Source organism: Apus apus, chromosome Z (genome assembly GCF_020740795.1).
Source record: "Apus apus isolate bApuApu2 chromosome Z, bApuApu2.pri.cur, whole genome shotgun sequence".
NCBI classification, from domain to species: Eukaryota; Metazoa; Chordata; class Aves; order Apodiformes; family Apodidae; genus Apus; species Apus apus.
In genome coordinates, this window is record NC_067312.1 from 48,031,725 (window position 1) to 48,057,054 (window position 25,330).

Genomic DNA, 25,330 nt, shown 5'->3' on the forward strand with positions numbered 1-25,330 from the left:
AATGCTACTTTGCCTTCTGCAAATTAGCACCTTACTTAAAATGTCGTATATGAACTGCTTCTTTTCTTTGATGTAAAGACTGTGACTTACTGAGGCAGATAAATCTGATTAACTATGTAAAATTTTATTCCCCTAGACTAAGAACATAATTTTAAAACCGAAACCCAGTTGTGTTAGAAGTCCTTATTATTGTTAATGTAATCTATTAAAATCCAACAGTTTAAGCACAAAGTAATTTTACTACCATTTAATAAATGAAATACGGGTTTTTTCTACTGTGCATGAAAGGAAAACATCCTTTATCCTTTCCCCTTTTGTTAGAGTTGAATTAGTGCTCCAACACCTATTAAACTTAGGTTTTCTTCTTTCTTTGTGAAATGCACAGATAAGCCAAGCAAAGGTAGATTTAAAAAGCCAAACACAATTCCAATGCAAATACACTGCATAGAGGACAAAGATAATTTATTCAAAATCTGTCTTAGAAAAAAGAGTGATGTAACAATAATTTATAGCAGTGAGCATACAGAAACAGCACAAGATGAAAACTGGACCTCTGCTGATCTGAAGCTGTCAGCCAATCCCGTTAGTACTTCTAAAACAAAATATGTGAGTTATCTGCTAGGGGAGGTTACCATAGTATTAAAGGCACTCCTACTGTTCAAGTCAAAAAGTCGCTCATATTATCTAATCTGTGTAAAGACGCACATACAAGAATTTCTGAAAAAAAACCCTTTTATTCCAGCACCTGAGCTCTGGTCCTCCTAAAAAGAGAGTCAGAGCTCTGAGTGTCCTGATACACTCATCACATGCATGGACATAGAAAACAGTGAAGACCCCAATACAAAGCAAGAACCCTCTTTTTTAGAAAGTCCACAACCCCCTTCCGTCCTCACTCATCCCATAGTATTGAAAAGCAAAGACAGTCAGACCCCTTAAATTTATTTCTCAGATATATGACTGTGGAGGAATTTTTAATACAGCTGGTTGTGGAAGAATTTCTCATACAGAGGGGACATGATTTTGTGAGCTTGGGAGAATTTAACAATCCTTGCTGCAGCAGCAGAGTATGAAACTAGTCATTGTTCTTTAAAGCCAGGATTGTCTTTAGCCTTGGGAACCTGAGGAAATGTATCTTCTTTGGGCATCCAAGGATGAGAAGACAGATGAGAAGACTGCAGAATGTATCTATCTAGTGCTTATAATGCATAAAGGCCTAGTGTAATGAATAAAGTCATAACGTAATGCCTAACCAACAGCAAAATAAAGTCTGCTGCGTGAACAGTGATATTTAGCCAATCACATAAGGTATCCGTCCACATGCACAGCTGCATGGACAGTAACTTAAAGTATATAAGGAGTAACTAAACTAACAATAAAGTGGAACGATATGCAAGATCATATTGGTCGTCGTTACTCAGCCCTACTCCTGATTGGATTTATTGCAACATATGACCTTACACATTTTCCAAAGTTGAGCTCATCTTAATCTTGTCCTCCCACCTTCCTGTCTTTGCATTCCTTTCCCATCTTGCTGTTCAGAATTTTTTACAGTGACACACAGACAGGTGTGTTTGGTTTTTATTTTTTTGTTGTTGTGTGAAGTCAACATGAAAGCTAATCCATACAACTAGCTTTGGAGACACATTTCTTTCTTTACATCTGGCAGCCATGATCTGCACAGCAGAGTGCTATCTACCTCCCCTACCAAGGAAACAGTCTTCTGTCTGGAGACATTTAATACAGGATTTAATTAATATATAATTTGAATAATACATATAAATGTGCTGACAATACTTAAATGCTGACAATATTTAAAAGGATTCCATGTATTCAGTAAAAAGGCACCGAAGAAGATAAATAGTCCACAATTTGAAACTTCACCTTCTGGAAGTAATTAAAGAACTAATGTATCAGAGTATTTGGTTTAGATACAGAAGCTCCAATCCATGCTTTGCAATTTTAAGAGGAAGCAGAAACAGAGGAACCAGACTGTCAGTTTTTTACACTAAGGCTTCTCTGAATTCTTCTGTTTCCAGTAACGTTACATTGAACTGCAGTTTTAGAAAGTGACAGATGAGTTCAGTGAGGGAAAAAAAAAATAAAGCTTGCTTGAGGAAAAAGAAACATATGAAGTGGTACTAAAACATGCTTCACTTTGGCCAAACTGGATGGAACAAAATGCTTGCAAGAAGTGATATCCCATTTCCAATATGGTCCCTCTAAGAACAGACTTAGGAAGGTTTAGAGGCTACCAGAATCAGCAACTTCTTGAGGACAAAAGGACTTGAGTGACGGAGACTTCTATTCTTAAATGTGAACTTAAAACTTAAAACACCTGTCCAAACATACTTGTATCCAAACAATAAAATTACATTTTAAGAAGTTGTTGCCAAGATTAAAATTTCTCACTACTTGTAGTAAGCTAATAAAGTCTAATCTTGCCCTATGTCTAACACAGTTTTAGAGGAAAATTGTCGTTATACATTTCTGTGCAACTGCAGCCACATGCCCTGCAGCACAACAAAGATCTGGGAGGATGTCTTATCAGTGACTCATAATCATTACCAGGACTGTTTTTAAACCAGATGTGAACACAAAGAGTTTCATGCCTTCATTTAGATGGATTGCTTTCATTACAAACATTAACTCCTTGTAGTTTACTATACCTGTCACTACTGCTGACAACAAGAAGAATGAACTTTAATTTCTTTTCCTCCCTTTCCTGAAACTGAATTAAAAAGAGCTATCCTAATTTTTCTCAAGGGCCCAGATTCTTAGCATATTTTACTATAAACTTACTTTTCTGTTGCACCACTCCTAAACATAACAAACTTTCTGTGGTCTACAGCTCCACAGTTACTGTATGTTGTACACTACTGTCCAGAAATGTACTGAAACCCAAGTGATACAGGCTACAATACTCCACAAAAATTCCATGCCGCTGTACTTTCTGCATCTGTGTTATCTAAGTGACTTCATATAGCTATTTATTATCCTGAAATCTGCAGTAGAGAAAAACCTATATACCTATGTATTTTAATGGAACAGAAATGTCATTACCATAATTTTGCAATATATATTATATTGTTCTGCAAGATAAACAGTTTTGCACTGATCTAAATACTCAGATGCTCAAAGAATAGCAAGTGTGCAATTATGTCAGAAGGGAACTTTACCTCGTATTTAACCTGCCGTAAGATTAAGAGAGGATCACTTAGTTATATTTGACATTGTTTTCAGATCTTTTTCTGTTAAAAGTTTTCCTTATTGATGAGTTACCCAAATAGGAATGAAGCCACTAATATTCAAGAAACAGTATTTCAAAATTTTGAAACATCTTTAAAATTAAATTATTTTCTTATTGGCTAAAATAACCAATTTAACCAAACTAGGGACCATTCAAAGGAAATAAAATAAAATGAAATAAAATAAAATGAAATAAAATAAAGTAAAGTAAAGTAAAGTAAAGTAAAGTAAAGTAAAGTAAAGTAAAGTAAAGTAAAGTAAAGTAAAGTAAAGTAAAATAAAATAAAATAAATAAAGGGGGGGACACAAAAACTGAAAAGCAAACAAACAAAAACCAACAAACCAAACACCAGAGCAATAACATGTAATAGTTACCATTTGCATCATCTATAGAGGCACCAGGTTCCCTTGATATAATTTAAAGCAGGATAACTCTGAATATACAAGGAGTGCTCCTAACAATCACAGAAGAATCTGTACAAGACCACTCAAGAGAAAGGAGAACACCATTCTTGCAGCAGAAAAAAGATGTTCACAACCCAGGTGAAGGACAGTAGCTCAGATGTGTTTTAAGATTCCTGAAAATAAAACTAATGGGGTTGGCAAAATTCAAGTGACTGTACCAAACACACACAATGGAGCTTCATGTATGCATCTCATGGAATAATTGTGAAGACTATTTAGATAACATACCTCCAGGCTCCCAGTTCCAAAAGACATCTGAACAAATTTTAGTCAGGCACTCCAGGTGCTAGGCCAATCACAGGGACAAGACAGAAGGGAAAGGCAGCCAAAAGAGAGAAACTTAAAAAGCAATATAATAATACTAATAACTTTATTTCTATCTATATATATATACACATCTTGTTGCTCTTTAAGAAAAGACTACTTACCTACAGAAAAATTTAATCCATGAGACAACTGAAAATGGAAACCCAGTGACCAACTGGTAACATTAAGATGCTGGAAAGGTGTCGTTCCTTTCAAGAACGTGCAGTAGCTACTTAATAAAAATAAGTACATAAATATCCAGGGAATACTAACTTATTCTCCACTCTACAATACACAGTTAAAATACAAAGGCTCACAAGGGTAAAAGTGACAGTTGCATTTCTGCATGTGGGAAGAGAACAGAATAAATTAAGATGAAGTTGGTGTACTGACCAAAAGATACAGTGCATTCTCTTGAACACAGTGATTAGCATTACCCCATAAGCTATCCACCATAGCTATACACAGGTCAGAAGTTCCCTCTTTAAAGTCTTGTATCTATCGATGACTAAGATACAGCAAGCTGGAGAAAGCAGTAGACATTTTTTTAACCTGATTCCCTCAAGAATGCTAATGCAAGAGAGGAGGGTATGGAGAGTCAGCAACCTGAAAAAAGGGGAGCACAAGAGAGTTAAGTCTAGGAGGTGTATTCAACAACCTGCAGAAGGTACCATTGAGCTGTGCCTTCAACCTAATTATAAAACTGACCTGAGTACGTTCTACTACTTACACCTGAAGTGCCAAGCCTTGAAAAAAGTGCCATTTCAGAAATTAAATCTTGATTTTGAAAGTCAAGCAGTTCTCTGAAAAATTGGCCATTATTACTAATTTGTTACTGTATCGCAAGATGGAACAACATACTGAATTAAATTATATCATATGCTGTGAAAAAGGATACAGCAGGATCACACTCATCCCTTTATGTCAGCAGCTATGCTCTAGCAAAGTCCAAGCAGAAGCAAACTGTTACTCCTTTTAAAACAAAAAATCCTATGCCTGAACAAAAGCTCAAAGAGATCTTCAATGTCTAAATAATTTTCTCATTAATTAAGACTATTATCTCATTAATTATTAATGTATTAATTAATATTTTAAAAATTAATACTAAGCTAATACACCCAAAGTGCAATTTAAGGTATGAAATTTTATCTTCTTGATCTGAAAGAAAACTAATTTTTCATCTGTCAATGTTAAATAATAATCTAATTTGCCAGACTCTTCAGGTGGATGCAAAATTTCTGTGCTCTAACACCCCACTCTCTAGCATGGACTAAAATCTAAAAAAACCACCGCATTAATTAGATTTAATTACTAGTAGTAGTTATGCACTGTGCTGCACTACTGTGATTATGAAATCACAGTGGGAATATTTCTATTTTAAATTCAAGGTAAATGCTTCTTAGAAGAAGACAAAATGTTTTACTTTTCCAATTCTAACTGTCTAGCTCAAAGTGCCTCCAGGCTTGAAGATGAAAATAATTTTGGCCTACGTGAATTTACTCTACCTTTTATCCAAGACTGTAATGTACTTTTGGAAAATAGTGTGCTTTGGATTTGTGTTTTCTGGCCAAACTTCATGGTCTTCTCCTCCAGAAGTCCTGCACTGTTCAGGGGTATCAACTGTAATCCGGAGTGTGAGAACACAAGCGCAAGGCTTAAAGGGAGATTATGCAGCAGTTCAAAACTGAACAAGTAAAAATTTTTTTGTTCTATTTTAATTAAAAAAAATCTTAATATTTCAGGGTAAAATCAAGAAATCACATTCCACAAGTAGCCATCAAAACAGAAGAAACTCCTTTCATTTGATCTTCCTCTCCTGTGTTACTGTTTTACACAGACACTTCAGGAACAACTAAAATCTGATACTTTTCACTCACTGTTCCTCAATAGTTGCCTTAAAGTATCATGAACTAACTTTAAAATTCTGTCTTTCATTATTTTTTGCTGTTGTGCTGGCAAGGCAGAGTGGCTGAAACAGCTGACCATCTCGGGAACAGGGTAAAGACCCACCTGGTGAGTTCCTTCTCCCCCTTACCTTAGCCTTACACACACATCTCACAACCCCGCTGAGGGGAAAAGGCAGCATTGGGCCTGTCCTCCATCTCCTCTTCCTCTCCTCAACTCTCCTAAATTCTCCCACTTGCAAGTACTGCTGGGTGGGAAACGTTCACTGTTGGAGTGTTATCCCAAGTTTCTTTTGTTATCCCTTTTTGTTCCCTACCCTTACTGAACCTCCTTTCCTTAAATTTTGTTAAATCCCTTAAATAAACCATTCAATTCGTAAATCTTAAATCCAGCATCAACTGCATTTATTGTGGGTGTGGCGAGGGTTGGCTGCTGTCCGACTCTAAAAGTCGGCACTGCAGTTGCCGCTTCTCTGAGAGAGGTGAACACCACATACAGACCCTGGGTCCCAGCAAATTTTTCCAACAGGGAGAAAAGAGTCGGACTACGACAAGGGGTTCAGCTCTGAAAAAGATAAAACTGGTTTGATATGCTTCTTGAAAGAGATTAAAGCATAAGCTTTTGCAGTAATCCAATTCCAACTAATTAATATTTTTTTAGCAACATACTAAATACACAAACCCCATATTTTTTTGCAAAATTGCTGTTTTCTGTATTTAAAGCCCTTATTGGTCTTTGCTTCCTCAGACTAAACTGTAGAACACATAATTCAAGCAACACAGACATTTCCATAGAGGCTGACTCATCTAGAGTCAGCATTCTTGCTCACTCATCACTCACAAGGCTTGTAAGTGTATGAAATCAAGCTGTAGCAGATTTCAACTTAACTCTTATTGCCATAAACTATGCCTGAAAAATGGAGAACCAGAATAAACAGATACAATTATAAATAGGTAGATACAGTTATACATATGCAGCAATCTTTCTTGAATTTTTCACTTACGTAAGCAACATTATTATTTCTCTCTGAGTAGTAAGATGCGCGGCTTTAATAAAGGTACATGTTATACATGCTTCCCTTACAACAGGAGCCAAGAAAATATTCATACAGAGAAATCAGGCCCTTGGGATCATGTCAACAGGATGGAAAAATGTAGCTGAGGCAGGGGAGGCACCCATAGACACTACCAAAAAACCTACTGACATCAGACTTCAAAGTTGATTATAATTCTCTCATAAGCTAATGTAACATTTGCCATGTCTTTTTTATACTTAATAAAACTGCTAAGAGTTATCCTTCCTATAGAAGGAAAGGAAAGAAAGAAAAGGATAACTATTCCTATTAGAAAACTGTGCACTGTTTTTTTCTTCTTTTAAATACAGCCAAATCTTCCGACCCTCTTTCTTTGGCTAACCTCAAGTCTGCTGCAATCAGCAGGAAAGAAAAACTCTTATGTCTTTTTAAAAAAGAGACAACAGTGTTTAGTTTAATTTGTGATCATAAATACTACAAGACCACAAACCTTAACTGTTAATGTATGTTACTATCAACTGCCATTACAGAAAGAATTTAATTCCGATGACAACTATGTCATTTCATATTTAATACATTTGGGTTTGCTGTATATACTGAGAATTGCATCTGCTGCATATATTAACAATTACTTATGCTAACTGTACACTATTATACAACATGCTCTGTCCTAATTAGTATCATAAATTAGGTAAGCCTCTTCTTCTCTACACTAAGGAAAAAGGCAAAAAAGGAACAGAAAAGAGACCTCAATTCTGTATGACTTAAGGCCAGTCTGACAAAGACAAGTCCTTGCTCAGCTCCTTAAAGACAGAATAATGCTGCATCTTGGTATTATCAAAAGGTGCAAGTCAAAGTTTATACAACTGACACTACTTTTTCCTTAGCAAAAACTAGCAAAATTTGAGATTCAAATACAAAACAAGGAGTCTCACAGGCCATTGGAAAGGTGCTATAATCCTGCTTATGTCTGACTCAAGTTTAAGAAAAATAAAATTAAATGGCAGTCAATACAACCAACAATGTACACCATTTAAAATTGTTACAGAAAGCTAGAATTTTTAATGTGTTTTTTACATGACTGCAATCTGATTTAAAACAATTTTTAAGCTACTGATTTGTATAATTCTGCCTTTCTCTAAGTTCAGTCACATTTACGTTTTCTCTCCTCTGTTGGCATATTAATGCTAAACCCTTAATTTTTCTAAATTCCTTGGGAAATTCTAGTGCCACACCTTTATTGTTATAAAGTGCTAAAAATTATTAAAACCTGCACAGATATTTGTCTGTATGCTGTATTTTTACAGCAGTCATCCAAAACTGCAAAAGATAAAATTGGTGTGATGATGCTTCACTCAAACAACTCATAGCACATCTCCCTAGTGCTGGACAGCATGATGGATGAATTACTGGCAAGGGTCGGCATCTTAGTGTCCTTTTAGTACAAATCAAATTAGTTCCTATACAAAATCTGTTGCTCACTCAACATAATCCCACTACTTCTAAAATTGGAGAGTGACATGACATCAAATTAAAAAACAGCATTCTTGAGCAATTATGTGGAAGAAATTAACATACTGTAGAGGTGACAATGTTCTGTTGAGATGTACAGACTTAACATTGCTATTGCCAGTAATATTTTAAATAATATAAAAAGTTGTACATTATTTTTATTAATAAAGAATTAAAATTACTAATTAGAACTTGTGTCAAGTTTTTAAAATTACAACTATAAAATATTTAATTTGCCTTCCCTAAAGATTTACTCACAGCAAATAAAAGATAACTATACCTTATTAGGTCAGTAAGCAATGAAGCTGAGTAAAAATCTTTCCTCTGTCAGGGAAAAAAAAAAGCTGGTATCCAGAGACAGACTACAAAAACAAGTTTCAGTGATTTACAATACTCAGTTCCTACTAAAGCAGTAAATACCAAACCTGTATTTGCAACCTATAGAACAGACCTTTTCCATCTACTGAGAATTTTCTAATAAGAAAACAAAAAAGTACATATTTTTTCCCACTTTCTCTGCATGTTGCCTAACACAGAATATTTCCTTTCAATCAAGATAACAATCCAAGCCTACTCCAGTTTGGGGTTTTTTACTGTCTTCTTGTTCTCCCCATCCATCTGCCTCAGGCACATTGAGCAAAATTACTTTCACATTCAGCCAGAAACACTTTTTACCAGAATAATTTACTCTCTACAGCTGTATTGCTACTCAGGATACAAGCTGATAAACAAAACACACTTTTTCTTCCTTTTTCAACATTTTGCCTCTGTAGACCAACCATAGCTGTAGAGCTTTCACCAAGCCTTGATCCTTTGACTAACCAGAACACTATTTTGCTGCGATTTTGTGGTCAAGGAAATTAACTGATGATGTATTGGATTATTTGCCTTCTGTACACAGACCTAAATGACCATATTGAAATCCACCAGCCAAAAAATTCCATCCTTCCTTTAGTTGTTTGTCAGAGCCTAGAAACTGCTATTGTAATTTCAAAACCATTTTTAGTAAGAGATTTCAGAATACATTTTATTCCTGGAAATGCACAGAAACCTTACCTTATCCTTAGTGAATACAAACATAATTCTTATTCAAAGAATGTAAACTATAAATCAGCATCATGCCTCTATGTGAACCATATAATCCGCTGTATCTTGAGAGCTCATGAAGCATAAGGCCAGCATATCAATACTAAATAAAAATTGTAAAAATATTTGCAATAAATTAGGCAGTTCAAAACTTCCAAGAAAATACCAAGCATGCAAGTTTTGTCAGGCGTTGACAAGTCACCTTTCATAGATGCTTGGAAAATAAAAGGAAAAATTCTTAGAAACTAAGCGTTAAATTATCATGACCTGTTTCCATTCTGTTACGACTTTTCCACACCTGGTTCTAACCTTTCAAACTGACATTAACAAACAGTATTTTAATACTCAGAGAAATGAGTATTCTGACAATTTTATTCAAAAATTAGGTTAGCATTTTTTAACACACACAATTCCAGAGAAATCATCTCTCTGTTTTGATGCATTGACACTGAGTTTGGACTAGCTTGTGCACTGATTTACCAGATGTACAGAGAAGCTGTTGTTCTTTCATGTTAGAAGCAGCAAATATAAAAACAAGCCTGCAATTTTCAATGCATTGCAGAGTCACTCTTGCTTAAGAGATGACTACTTTAAATCCTATGTAAACAAAACTGGCTGAAAGATGACTATGAACTTCATAGTTCATAGATCACTTCATCGATCACTTCAGAACTACATATAAGAGTATGCTGTGTTATAGGCTTCCACCCCAAGTGAGCTTTGCTGTGATCTCACCATCATCCAAGATGCCCTGTTTCTTCCCCATTCTTCAGAATACTGTCTCTTCACAGACATACTGACTTGCAGGAGTCTAGGGGATCACCCAGTCTATCCTCTGGCTTTAAGTGTAGCTTCCAAAACGTCCTCCATGGAATCTGCACAATCTCCTGGGTAACCTAAAAGTACAGAATCATAGAATGGTTTGGGTTGGAAGGGATCTTAAAGACCATCTAGTTCCAACTCCCTGCCACAGGCAAAAACATCTTCCACTGGACAAGACCTGGCCTTGAACAATTCCAGGAAGTGGAACCTGTCCCACTACTGCCCTGTCCTCCTCATGGAAAAGTTCCTAATGTGCCACATGACCCTCCCAAGCTACAACTTGTAACAACTGTTCCCTTCTTATACTGCCTGTGTCTATTGAGAAACATTCAGGCTTATTAGTTTGTAAATGTCCTAGTGTTTTTTTGAAGGCCACTATTCCACGTGCCTTAAAATTGAGCATAATCTTTCCAGCAGGGAACAGAGGGTAGCAAACCTTCCCTCAGTCTGCTCACCATGTGCTTCTTTGCTTTATTTACAATGTGAGAATACATTTTGCTCAACCGGCCATCCAGTGGAAACCTCAAGTCCTTTTCAGCACACCTGTTCCTCAGCCACTCATCTCCCATACAAAGCATGGGGCTGTTTCACCCCACCTGCAGAGATTTCCAGTATTTGTTTAACTCTCAAGGTTTCTGAAGGCCCACTCTTCAGGTGTCAAGGTGCCTCCATACTGCATCTCACTTGTTCCATCTGTATCACTCCCCAGTTAACTGTTTTCTGCAGACTTGCTGAAGGTACAGTCTTGCTTTCTATCTTAGCAACCAGACTCTTGATAGAGAAAAATACCGCACCTAGACTGAACACTGAGGGTACACCACTTTTCACCAGACACTAACTGGACATTGAACCATTACTTATACTCACAGGGTCCAGCAATCTGGGTGTTTTTCAGCCTACCTAGTGCTCTACTTAGTGCTCTGTTCTTCCAAGTTCTGCAGCTTACAAATGAGAATAACACAGGAGCATCAGTGTCTTCTAAAGTGAAAGTACCCAGGCCAAGACTCTTCCCTCATCTGCAAGTACTATAATTTCATGATAGAGGCAATAAGGCTGGTCAAGCATTGTTTACCTCAATAACACAAATTCTTCTTTATGATCTTCTTGCCCTTTGCATGTTTACCTTGCTATTTGTCTGTCACAGGTGTCCTGATTTGAGCCAGGATGAAGCCAATTATTATTTTTTCTTCAGTAAGCTTTCTTTTAACTAGTAGTAGAGTGTTCCAACTAAGACTGATAACAATGGAATGTTTTTCTAACTGCTGGGTCTTCAAGGTCTCACCTTTACTCTGCTGGCTCAGACACTACCATACCAGGAGATCTCTGACCCCCCCCACAGGAGGCTGAGTTAGACAGACAGCAAAATTCGCCAGAGATATTCCATTCCATATATCTACGTAAGCTCAGACGAAGGTCAGAGATCACAGAAGACAACTTCCTTCCTGCTTCTTCTTCCTTGCTCTTCCATCCATGACTGGCATCTGGGGAGGACTCCGTCCATCCATCACCCCCAGGCTCGAGCTCTCCTGACCCTCATCACTCTGTGCTTTCTCCAGCAGCTCCGGAATTTCTCGGGACTGTTCCAGCTCAGGAGATGCTGTGGGAGCTGCTGGGGGTGAGGGGAGGCAAGAGGCTTTTGCACATATCTGAACATATTTGTATATAATTGTACATATTTTCATATATCATTAGTGTTTAATTAAAGCTGTGTAATTTAGTTTTCAATCCAGTAAAGTCTCTCTCTTTTTCTCTCTCTCCTTCCCTACCTGGATGAGAAGGGGAGAGGATCGAGAGCATTGTTGTCAAACCTGACTCAAATGGTGACAATAGGGAATGTATCACAAATCGTCCCTGAGGATTTCAGCTGAGTAGCTTCCACCACTTGTTCATCCCAACACAACTGGAGAACTCCTTCTTGCTATGCACACCTTGTTAAACTGAGTCATCTCCTTTTTTTGGTACCTTTTATATTTAGCACATCTGAATCTAGAACATAAGTGAAGAGACTACTCAAAGCCATGAAAAACTACTTAAGACTGAAGGAAAAGAAAAAGAACTTCTCCAGGGAAAACATTTTAGGCTTAATTTCAAAAAAGGTGAATACTTCAGACTATGAAGTACATGACAAGATGAATCTTTCAGATTATGTGTTCTCTCTCCAGCAAAGCTAAAAATGTGAAGTAATGCATCCTTTGATTACTGCATTGGCTACATACTGCTTTTACTGAACTAATAGTTGTTGGGTTTTTTTTAATAATAAATGTTATCCATTATTTTGACAAAGTAAAAAAAATGAACATCCTGCCAAACAAAATCTTAGTAGATCTTAAAAATACTTAGTAAAAAGGGAAACCTGATAAATCTTAACTGCTGTTCATTCTTGCTTATAATGTTATAATAATAAATTCTAAGTTGAATGTTTAAATATTTTTGGAAACTGTTGGATAACTACCAAAACCATTAAGCACAGCGGGAGAACATTTAGAATTTAAGAACAAAAAGGAACACTCATACTAGCAGAAGGGAAAAGCTGCAACACTTTATCCAAAGGATCACTAGAAGAAAAAAAGAAACCACCAAGCAGAAGCAATGATGTCAGTCCACTGCAGTAACAATGCATTAACACTATAGCTATAAGCAAGAACAGTTAATACATGCTGCTTGTCTTTGAACAAAGTGTATTTGCTTAGTTTTTAACAAAAGGTTTAACAATTACTTTTTCTAGAAGTAACAGATAATTGAATAGAAAAGCTCAGTCATCAGCAAAGTTGCTGCAATCAATACACTACTCACAAGGCAATGAACTCTTCAATATACTCTGCAATACGTAAAAATTTGGGGTTTTTTATATACCTCACTAGATAAGGCCCAAATATAGGACTACTCTTCATGAAGAACTATCTGTAATCTTATGACACTCACTTGTTCAAAACAAAATCTGTGGAAATGAATTTTGGAACAAAAGGCTGGATGAAAAAATGACAGAAAAGGTATTCATGTATGTAGTCACAGCAGTACTTTTCCGTAAGTAATAAATGCACACACACATAAACATATGTTCCTCCTGCACCTGCACAAAATAAAATAGCTGCCATTCCTTGGTATAAAAATCCTGCTTCTTGTAAATTATCTTGGCTTAACTTGTCAGAGGAACTTGAAGTACAATACTGACATGGCTACAATTAGTATGGACTTTAACATAAAAGGTGCAAATAAAACCTTGACTGAAACAGTCTTGAAAATGTAATAATGAAACATCAAAAAGTGCTCAGAGTATTAAACATGCAACCATAATTTACATTTGACCAAATAATTGCATTTTTTTTTCCTTCTGTTCTTTGGAGTCAGATTCACAAAAAAAATGTCCAGAAAATTAAATTAAACAAAAGCCCCATTATTTTAAACTTTGTGTGATAAAAAAGGCACAGTGAATGTCTGTAAAAATATTTCTTTTAAAGTCGATTGGCGATAGCAAGGCCATGTTGTGTTATATACATCCTCGATACTTTAAAATATAGAGATTAAACTTTAGAATTGAAAAAAAAAAAAATTCTAATTCTTACAGAGCTAGCAATTCACATGGCAAACTGCATCATCTCAAAGCTGCCTTTTCTTTATGGGACAAATGTCAGAGAATAAGGAAAAATATTTTCAGAAGCTTTCAGAAAAGCCCCTATTTTACAATCATCCCTTCACACAGGGACACATTATTTTTCTTCCTATTTTATGGCAAGTGAAGGACAATTCAGAATGTTAGGAACCTCCCATGCACAAAGAGGGTCTCAGAGGATGCTGTCAAGCAGGCTACATGGAAGAAAGGCTACCTGGACTGTACCTTCCATATACCAGTTCCTGGGGGGTTGTACCCAGAAAGGTAAAACATGTTCCTCTCCCTCTCTAGCTGCCAAACAGAAGGCTCATGCTACTTTTTTGCATTCCTCAGTCAGCTGATGATGGCAATATTTCACACACACACTCCCCCCTCTGTTTTGCACCACTTCCTCACACTAACAAATGCACTCTTGTCAAATTTTCCTCACACCACTTCCTCACAAAGAGCATTTTTTGACAGATGACAGTGGTAATGGAAGTATTGTGGACTATGGCAAAAGAGAAAAGTCAGAACACTCAGAATTCATTCACTTCCCCTGGGCTTATAGATTTTATGAGACTGTAATTTGCTTTCATGTTGGATTTTTACCATCAGTATATCTCTTCTTGACATAACTTGGGAGGGAAAACAGACAAACTAACACCATACAGCTAGCAAACATCTGAAAGGAATCATATTTTGTTACCTGTTAGCAAAGAAAAATTGCCTTGTCCTATGAACTCTTTGAAAACAACACCATTCCTTGTATCTTGGCTACAATGTGATTTTTCAGCAGCAAAGCGAGTAACTTCTACTAGTGGTAAAAACACCTACAAAGACTATTTCTGGTCTGAAGACCGTAATTCCTGTACAGGCTTCTAAACTACCCAAATTACACTGCCTGTTAGTTTAATGACTATTTCTAAATCTACCAGTTTAGTAAGATAGATTATTATTTAATTACACAATTCCATAGCTTTTAGCAGAAAAGTTTAAATACTCTTTTCTCAAGAAGAGTTTATGGATGTATACATATGTGTATGTATATTTATATACATGTAAATAAATATGTATATAAATATACATACAAATAAATTAACTTATCTTTGTTCAAAGGCATTTAATTAGTTTGTCATCTATTCAGACTGTCTACCCTCTTAAAACTTTAAAATAAAGGTTTTAATGTGTTTTCATCTGTAACTACATTTTAGGAGGATTTTACAATACTATCATAGGAATTCTGCAGGCAATGGCATGCACTAGCAGTTCACAATCCAAACCACCTGTTTAGCTTTGTGTATCACTGATTACTTAAAACTGCTCACTGAGCACACATGTAGAGAACAAAAAGTCACCTGCATGAAGGTCATAAACCATTTGAACACTGAATTATTTTACAATTACTTGCATAGTATAGAAGAAGTCCAAGAATCTGCTCTTCTACAGGGCAGGAACTAATCAAGCTAAAAAATGGACATTAATGAGCTGTCTAATAACGTGGCAATACTACAACATTTTGCAAAGACATTTATGTAGACTGACCATAAAAGAACAAAAGTAAGACAAAGGCTGTTGAGTAGATTAATGTGATTTATTTGGGTCATTAGTTGCCAGGACAGAGAATTGACTGCACCCTCAGCAAGTTTTTTGATTACACCAAACTGTGTGGTGAAGTCAACATGCTGGAGGGAAGGGATGCCATCCAGAGAGATCTTGACAGGCTGGAGAAGTGGGCTCATGCAAACTGCATGAAGTTCAACAACGCCAAGTGCGAGATTCTGCACCTCAGTTGAGGCAGTTCCGTGCACAAATACAGGTTGGGAGGAGTAAGGATTGAGGACAGCCCAGAGGAGGACTTGGGGGTAGTGGTGTACCAGAAGTTTAACATGAGCCATCAATGTGCACTTGCAGCCCAGAAAGACAACCATATCCTGGGCTGCATGAAAAGAAGCATAGCCAGCCAGTCAAGAGAGGTGATTCTCCCCCTCTACTCTGCTCTGGTGAGACCCCACCTGGAGTGCTGTGTCCAATTCTGGAGTCCCCAAAATAAGAACATACAACTCTTCGAGCACGTCCAGAGGAGAGCCACAAAGATGATCAGACAACTGGAGCACCTCCACTATGAGGACAGGCTAAGGAAGTTGGGGTTCTTCCGCCTGGAGAAGAGCAGGCTCTGTGGTGACCTCATAACAACTTTCCAGTATCTGAAGGGGGCCTACAAGAAAGCTGGGATAGGGCTTTTTACATGGGTATGTTGTGAGAGGACAAGGGGCAATGGTCTGAAGCTCAAAGAAGGGAGATTCAGGTTGGACCCTGGAGGTCTTCAAGACCAGGTTGGATGGGGCCTTGAGCGACCTGATCTAATGGGAGGTGTTCCTCCTGCCCATGCAGGGGAGTTGGGACTAGATGATCTTTAAGTTCCCTTCCGTCCCTAGCCATTCTACGATGCTATGATTCTATGATCTTTTACAAAGGCAGTATCTCAGCAAGCACTACCCCAAGAGCTTCACTCTTCGCTACAGTCCCTATGTATTTACTGAGTGTGGATTCAGGAAAGTGAGAACTGCATGAGGCATTTCCAAGATATTTTCTTTTAGACTCCTAATAGGTTCCTTAAGTCTATCATTCAAATAATGTTGAGAACTAGCCACATTTGAGTGATGAAACCTGAAAGAGTTAGAAAACAGAACACGGCTGCAGGCATTCAAGAAGAAACTCCAAGAAAACACACACTACCAGGTTGATAGCATTTTTACTGCTGGGTGATTTCATCATCTAGATAACACTACCATATTAATGTGTATGAAATTATTAAACACAAAAAAATGCTTTCTAAAAGCTATTCTTTCCCTCAGTTTAGACAAAACCTTGAAGATATGTGCCCCACGTCAATCACGTTCCTCAGTTTTGGGAAATCTGTGACAAAGAATGTTATATATCATGAACATTCAGTTGTTGAAGAACAATGAGGTCAGCAGCAGTTTATGTGACTTCATGGACCAGAACTGCACTAAGGATAAACTGATAAACATCTGGTGACTAGAATACGTGAAGATCTGGTGGTCTGTGTTCTCATGGCACTCACGAAGCCTGTGGAATCAAGTGAAGGTTGCTTATCCCATTATGCTTATCAGAGCAGTTATCTGTTTCTTGCAGAAGGTACCTAGGAAATCATAAATGTCTTGTGCCACTGCTAAAGACTGACCACAAGTAACAATGGTTTGACCACAGTTCCACCCCCACAGTGTGCTCAACAGCAGTTAACAAGGGATAAATATCCTTACTTCAGTCCTAATTTGTGGGACACAAATTCAACACCAAGTTGAATTAGCTCCTCTAATCTCCAAGGACTGGCAAGAATGCAAGGACATTTATAATTTATCAAATTTTTCTATCACTGCATGCAGAAAAGGGCAGTTTGACACTCATTCCTGCCTGAACATCACAACCTCTTCTTTTTTCTGATTCTCATGTTTAACAAAGCTTTGCTGAAGTACTGAGCCAGCTGAAGAAAATACTTTTGGTCAGGCTCAGGTTTCAAGTATATCCCGTCCCTGCTCCAGCTCACCACAGGGCTACAGAAGTCCTGCAGAACAGGACAGCAACCAAAAAGAGCTACCACCCTTTAGTGAAAGCCCACATCTATTGTCTGTTTAGAGCAACTGTGAAACTGCAGTCTGAGGGCAGAGTTTTGTCTACTCCATTCCATACAAGCACCCTAAAAGCCTTGTTATTAGATTCAGTCTCAGCAATCCAATTACTAATTCTTTATTAGTGGAGGAGCTCCAGGAGCAGAGACAAAAAGAGACTAATCACCTCAGCCATAAATCATCGAGAACGTAGGAGACGCAGCTCTGGGTTCAAATCTGGGAGAACGATAATTCAACTCCTGAAAGGCCCAAGAATAAGAGTGGCTACTTGTCCCCCAAAAAATCAAAGTTGTAACCTACCCCTTGCCAGCAAACACATTACATGTATAAGCTAGCACAGTTTACCAACTCTGAACAGCAGGAGAATGAACCCTTATGGGCAGCCAGTCCTAACATCAGTTGAGCCACCCATCCAAGATCAAGCATTTCAGGTTTTCTCTGGAACAGTTTGATTTCTTGCATTGTCACCAAGAAGACACTTTGTGTTCCAGTTAGAAATCTAGTAAAAACTGCTGCAATAGTGATTCACCTATTCTGGAGTTTTTCTGCTTCTATTAATTTTAATGGAATTGTTTCCATCTTAAGCAACACATATCAAATACAAGTAATGCATCTTCTCAAAAGCAGTGAAGTTCATAAAAATCTTGCAGCTGAACAGGAATTGGTTTAATACTTACATAAAAGAGGACTTCAGGACAGGAGTGCAATTGGCTATGGAGAAAGTCCGGCTGCAATTTTAGGTTTTCAACACATATATCTGAGGGAGTAATTCCCCTTCTAGCACACAAATACAGGAATGAAAAAGCACACAGCAAGAGTTTCAGTGCCCTAGGAAAAAAGTCTCCATTGTCACCGACTAATTTACCAGTCGGCAACATGCCAATCTATTCAGATCAAGTATCAGACGGCTTGAAACAATCAGCTACACAGCACAAACTATGTCAAAGCATGAATACAATGTCACTCTCTCTGTATACCCTATTTCATTTCTTCCTTTCCACACAGATTTAATGCTGGGATAACATTAAACATCTGCATGTGCTGGCACATCTCCTGTACAGGTAACAGAGTCAAAGATTCTTCTAACAGATGGATATACTGGTTAGAAATGAGCAGCTGCTATTGTAATACCTAACATCTTTTTCCATTGCTTACTATATAGAACTAGGGCCTTCAAGAGCAACTAACAGTAGTAAAGACCACGGTCACTCTATTCGAGATCCCATAAAACACATGTTTTTTCCAAAAAAAAACCACCTGCTTTTGGGCCCCAATCCTACCATGAAAAGCTGAGTTTCCGAAAAGTCATGTAACTGAGTTTCCAAAACTGAAGAAAGCAAACATATTTTTCCTCTATCCCACTTATGATTTTGGAGACAAAAATTCCTTATAGTCAACATAAAAATAATTACAAGCCTAGTGATAATATTATCTAGCATCAGTTTTCTTGCCTTCCACAGAGGAAAGAAATCTCCCCAAAGGGAGAAATCCCTTCCCCAGATTTCTCTCTAAGAAGACAAACCAGAAAAATTAAACCAAATTCCAAGATAAAAGGCATTTGTCAAAGCAGAATCAAAATGCTGCTGATACAGATCAGCAGACATCATATGCCCTTTAAGGATCTAAAAACGACCTTATACAGATACAGCCCATAGACATCATTTAAGATTAAGCTGCCAGTGTATCTTGCAGTTTAGAAGACTGATTAAGAACCTCCCATCCTACACTGATATCCATCTGCACAATGTCCTCCTTCTCTACCAGTACAACAAGTGCATTATTTTACATTGGCATTTACAACATTTCTTGAAATAATCTCTAAAAGGACCTTTCTATTGTGAAGTAAAGGATTAGAATTCCACCTCTCAGATTTCTACCTAGTTAGCATCAACTATTCAAAATGTACTTTCATTCACCAGTTTACATTTTTCCCCAGGCCATTCAGAAAATCACTATTCTACAAAATTAATTGTTTCCTGCCATTTTGTCTTTAATAGCATATAATGTATTTCACTGGCCCATTAAAATTATTTTTGCTGCTTAATAAGGGAGTGCCCACAATGGTGAGCATATGTAACTATTAAAGAACCAGTAAAAAGAACTAAAATCATATTAGTCATATTACCCTTTATGCTTTCTGGCAGTTGCATACTTCATCTCTTCTTATCTACAAATACAGTCTTGCCACTAACCACAGTATTTCCAGAGAAATAAGCTTGAATTTTAGTTATGGTATTGCAAACAAACGTTTTGGCTACTGCAGTATATTTTTATTATTTTAGAAAATGCTACTACTGCTTTTGCCAGTAATGAACTCCATTAAATGCACTAGAGTCATTAAGAAAATACAGACAATTCTTCTTCAAATACCACAACATAGTTAAGAATCTGCAATGCAGAGCAAAAAGACATGCTACATGCTTACTCAAAACCAAACTCTTAAAAAGATGCAACCTGAACTGCGTCATTCAAATACAGCAGTATCCTGCCATGATGCATATGTAGAAACTCCCAAGGTAATGCTTTAGCAACTTACAGCATAGCTATACTTACAACATGGCTGCAGTAACTTTCACTGTTCAAAACTGAAATAAATTAGTAGAAAAAAATATGCTTGCAGCAACAAGCTCTGAATGTTTTCCTCTTTTTTTTCCTTACAGTCTGAAGTTTACATTCTGGTGGATGCATTGAAACACAATTATGGTAAAAAGATATTCTGGATACTTAGGTACTTATGGATACTTATCTTACTACTTATGTTGCAAAAGGTAAAACTGTGAACAACAGCAGGTTGCAATTTGCACTGTCACTTACCTCGTAAGACCAAACACACTGAGTTCCTCCAAACCTTCGGACACACCTGCCCACCTCCACGTCCTCATGTGTGGTGTGCATCTCCCGAAGGCATTCACCTATGTGTGGCACCATCCTCCTGAGAACCTCCCGACTGAAGATAACTCCTGGCCCTCCCATGCAGAAATTCTCTCCGGGCTCCAGCCCAAGTTTTCCAAGTTCTTCGATATTTCCCAGACCAGTCTGTCCCAAATACAGAGGTTTACTGCTGTTCAGTGAGCGAAGAAACTCCTCCAATTTTTCACCTGAAAAAAAGAAAAGATTACTGTTAGTTCTCTGCCTAGCCTGCCAGCCATCTTTTTTCCTGTAACTCAAGCTTATTTAAAAATATAACAGGCACCTGGGACTGTCACAGGAAATTACATTCAAAGCAGCAACCTATGCCTAAATGAAAACATCCTTGGACAAGTTTATGTTTCATATGCTACTTTTTTTTTTTTTTTTTTTTAATTAACATTAGAGTAAAGTTTTCATTCAGCCAAAAGCCAGAAGATGATAAAAACCTAATTTTACCAGTAAACCCTGTTCTGCTGAACTGATACTGATGGAAAGTATTCCTTTGCTTTTTTAAAACTCTCTATAAAGTAGGACAACTTGCCAATATAGCTCTAGGCTGGGCAGAAAGAGTAGGGGGGAAATGCCAGGTATTATTTTATTAGGACTAATTTTTGGAAAAAATGGAGCAAATTTAAATTAACCAAGATAAACTATGTTTTATTACAGAATAATTCCTGGAACACTGCAAAACTCAGGCTTCTTCTAAAGTATTTCTTGTGCTACAATGTCTACACACTGACAAACAAGTAGCCCATTAAACAACTCAAACAAAATCAAGTGACAAATGGGGAAGTGCAGTTACCTCCAGGTAACTTTCAACAGCATAAACAACCATGCTCACAACCTACACTTAGAACTTCAGCTTCTCTTTCTTTTAAGAGCAGGACACAGCACGAGTAACAACAGCAACAAGCGCAGCCCACGAGGAAAGCGGGTTCCAGAACATAATTTTCTAACGGTGCTGCAAAACTCCGAAGAAAATAGGGCCCGTACTTTCAGGGGCACACTCTGCAAGGAAGAGCAGCTTTGCAAGCAACCTTCAGAGGCCACTGCATTTGTTCAGTCCAAGTATAACTGGACCAGCGGAGATCTTTTGCTAGCGTTGAAAAGGAAATTTCCAGCGATCGAAGCCTTGGGCTGAGCCGCAGCGGGGGCTATCGAGGGCTATCGGGCCGGAGCAGGACTCCGCCAGCAAGGGTGCCCGCCGCTCCCGCCCAACACCTGCACACCGACGGCGGGACTAGGTGGGACTGCCACCCTCAGGCTGCGCAGCCCACCGCGGTGGGAGGCGGTGCAGGTACCATCCCGCCTCTCCCCTGCCCACCGCCCAGCCCACGGCCACATCTCAGCCAGGGCGGAGGCCGCAGCACCTGGATCCCACGCCCGCCGTGGTCCAGCCCTCAAACGCGGCCCGGCTTCCCCTGGGACGGTCCGACAGCGGCGGCCCGGCATTGGGGGAGCACCTCGACGTTCCCACCGGGACCTCGGCGTCGGGACAGCACCCCAGGCCCCGCAGATGGGGGCTGGATGCAAACGCCGCCGGGGCAGGGGACAGGCAGCTCTTCCGCCTCCAATCCGGCAGGGAATCAACTCTCCCCAGTCTCCGTGGGACCACGGCCGGGCCCACAGGCCACCGCTCCCCGCCCTTCCTCCCGCCGGCGTCGCGCACCCTTGTCACCTTTAATGTAGACGTCGTCGTCTGCCCGCATGAACCACTCGTATTTGTCCAGGTAGTGGTCATGCATGTACTTGATCATCATGAAGGACTTCTTCTGCGGCGGATAGGAGTCATCCACGCCGGGCAGGGCGACGACGGGCAACAGAGCCAGCCCGGGGGGAGCGGCGGAGCCCTGGCTGGAGAAAAACTCCACGCGGCCCGGCACCGAGGGCACCCAGGTCCGCTGCGCTGCCAGCGCTCGGCTGCCCAGGTACTTCTGGGCCGTCATCACCCCCACGTAGAGGAAGCTGCGGGGCTCGGCGCAGCTCAAGGCGCCCTCCCAGTTCCCACTCCCGTTGTGGCTGCCGCCGGGGCCACTGCTCCGCTTCTGGCCGCCATCCTCCTGCTCCTGCGGCTGCCCTTCTCCGCCACCCTCAGGGCCGGGGACTGTGCCCTCCTCCGCCGCGGGCGCAAGCTCCCACGGGCTGCTTCTGGAACCCGTGCCACCCAGCCCCGCCGCTGTCTCCAGAGCTGCCTTTCGCCTGCCCGGCGCTGCCGCCACCCGGGCCGCCTCCGGCCCGGCCGGGAGGCCGGAGTGGGAACAGAGGCTTGAGCCGCGCCTCTTCTTCTCGCTCAGCTCGGTCGCCCTGGGGGCCATAAGCCAGGAGGCGGCAGCGAAGCCCAGCACCAGCCCCAGCACCACGCTCAGCCAGGGCTTTCGGGACCGCGCTGCCATCCGTGCGGTGCCTCTCGGCGCGGCTCCCTGCCCCTCCGGGCGGCCGCTCTTGGGCCGAGTCAAACTTCTGCGCGCGGGAGGGCCGTACTGCGGCCGGCGGAGCACTAGCTGAGGCCCCTCCGCCTGTCACCAAAGCGGCTGGTCCCTCCCCGCCCCTCCCACAGTTCCGGCTCCTCCGCACGGCGGCGGCCCGCGGTCGCTGCCTCGCCGGCGTCCCTCCGGAGCCGCGCCAGGGATGTCGAGACGGCCGCCGCCGCTCCGGAAGGAAACGATTTTTTTAGGTGCCGCTCGTAACTCCTGCGCGCAGTGTCCCCGCCGACCCACCGGCCCGGGGCGGGGGAGCCCCGGCCGTGCCGCCCGGTGCCGGGCGCTCCCGTCGCGGCCCGGAGAGGCCCCGGCCGCGGTTGCGGCCGCAGCTGCACGTGGCCCGAGAGCGGCCGCGGGACGCGGCTGGGACCGTTCAGCGCTGGTTTGTCCTCCGAGGGGGATCACGGAAAGGCAGGTCAGAGGTGTTATTTCATCAGGAGGGTAGCCGCCCTCTCTGATCCCCTTCCCCGAATAGTTAGCAACTTTCCAGCGAAGGACTATAGCCCTCCCTGGCCGTGTCTGTGGCGTGGTGCGGATTCCCACAGCCTCAGAGTATTATTATTAGCAGGAGTTCGAAGATGCTAAAGCAGAGCCTCATCATCCTCCCTACCTGAGGGTGACTGCACTGTCCGCAGCCCAGGGTGAAACAGAAACGAAGCTTTTAGGGCACTGTGCCTGTAAAGACAGCTTTAATTCTGAAGTTTAAGATCTCACTGGTATCCCCTGCATTTATGCGCATCCCTGATTTTGTTGTGCAAGATGCTTACCTCCAGCAAAAGTTGTAAATTGTTCTTCTAATCCATTTGTCATTTCACTGAAATCCCATGCAAGTTACTGAAGCATATATTTAAGCATTCGTCAGCAAAACCAGTCATTTTTGTAGCTAAATCTATGGGATTTGCCTTCAAGTGATTTTGTCAATTGTCAGACCCATATGTCAAGGTGAGAGGAGAAGTATAGAGGCTGGTATTGTGTAATGCTAGCAAAAGTAGCAGAATGGTCATGAGAGAAAAAAAAAATCAGCTTTTTTTTGCTGAAAAGGAACAAAGTGCTTCACCCACCTAGGAAAAAAAAACCACAAAAACAAAAAACCCCCAAAACCCACACAATATCTACTCTGCATAATGTTTGGCTACGAAGAGGTTACTTACTCAAGTAATTTTTAGTTTTCTTTGTGCCCCCATGACATGCAGTGATCAGTGTTTGCTCTTTGGGTTCATGAGTTGTGCTCAAGAAGCATACTCTCTAGCTTCCCTGGGACTGGGCATCCTTTCCAAAGCAACCCATCATGCTTTTCCTCTCTACACAGACACAGGCTGGAGCATTTATAATGCCAAGCAGCAAGGCATGAAGCACCAGATACTCACTCCATAATCACTACTAAAAACAACAGCCCAAACAATCTGTCCAGGCACATAAATACTACCAGAGATGTTCTCTGAGCACTGAGGTGACAAGTTCTGGGGTCTGCCTTCACTGGGCTACTAACAGGCAGCAAGCTAAGAGGGATTTTCTTCAGAAATCGTTCCACATGTCTTAGAGATGACCAGTACTATGAATTTCTCTGCTTCCCATAGATGTCTTCCTCTTAAAAATGCTATTCCATGCCTTCCTTGCTGCTTGCCAGAGACACTTGGGGGTTGCTGAGTCCCAGTGGTTCATGCACAGTATGATCTCCAGTAGTAAGATCTCCTTTACACCTACACAGCCTCATAATCAGAGTGTCCTAAAATTTCAGACAACTTACCACTATGAAGATGCACAGACAGAGTGTATGATACTATGCTGTTTCCATTGCTTATGTATACAGTGAAACTACTCCAGCCAGTGTCAGGTGGGCTGGCTCCTCAGGACTGACAGCACTTGGTTTTGTCTCAAAAAGAGCAGGCAGACCAGTGAGAGGTGACTATAAAGCCTTTTACACACTTTCAAGATGAAAACTTATCTTGAGATATTTTGTGTTTTCAAGATAGTTTATAAGGGAATTTGGAGAATAAATACTACAATACTAGTACTAATACTACTGCATACCAATAGAAATACTACTGCATTTCTATATTTAGGTCTGTGCTATACCAGTATTTCAACAATACACCGTGGGGAAATCTGTCACCAGAAATGCTGTCCTGAAAGTGGGGTCAATCACCTGATAAACAGCCAGATGAAGTGCTGGCCTTCATTGCACACCATGGAGCCTTCACTTCATTTCACAAGTCATGAGCAGTCTGGCCATGTAGATAAAAACAATGATGCATCCTCTTCAGCCAGTCAAACAATACAAATTTCTGTTTTCCCACATGGAGTGAATCCAGTTACTCAGTGT

At 40.2% G+C, this 25,330-nt stretch overlaps 1 protein-coding gene across 1 annotated transcript in view; it reads right to left on the reverse strand.

The window, feature by feature from the left end:
• CHSY3 (chondroitin sulfate synthase 3) overlaps nt 1-22,920 on the reverse strand; it is a 44,755-nt gene extending 21,835 nt beyond the window's left edge. Inside the window, exons 1-2 of the mRNA XM_051643656.1 lie at nt 22,206-22,920; nt 20,432-20,715 (exon numbers count right to left, since the gene is read on the reverse strand). Coding sequence (XP_051499616.1) covers nt 20,432-20,715; nt 22,206-22,920 — 999 coding nt within the window. The remainder of the gene's footprint in view (nt 1-20,431; nt 20,716-22,205) is intronic.
• Between the last annotated feature and the right edge of the window lie 2,410 nt (nt 22,921-25,330).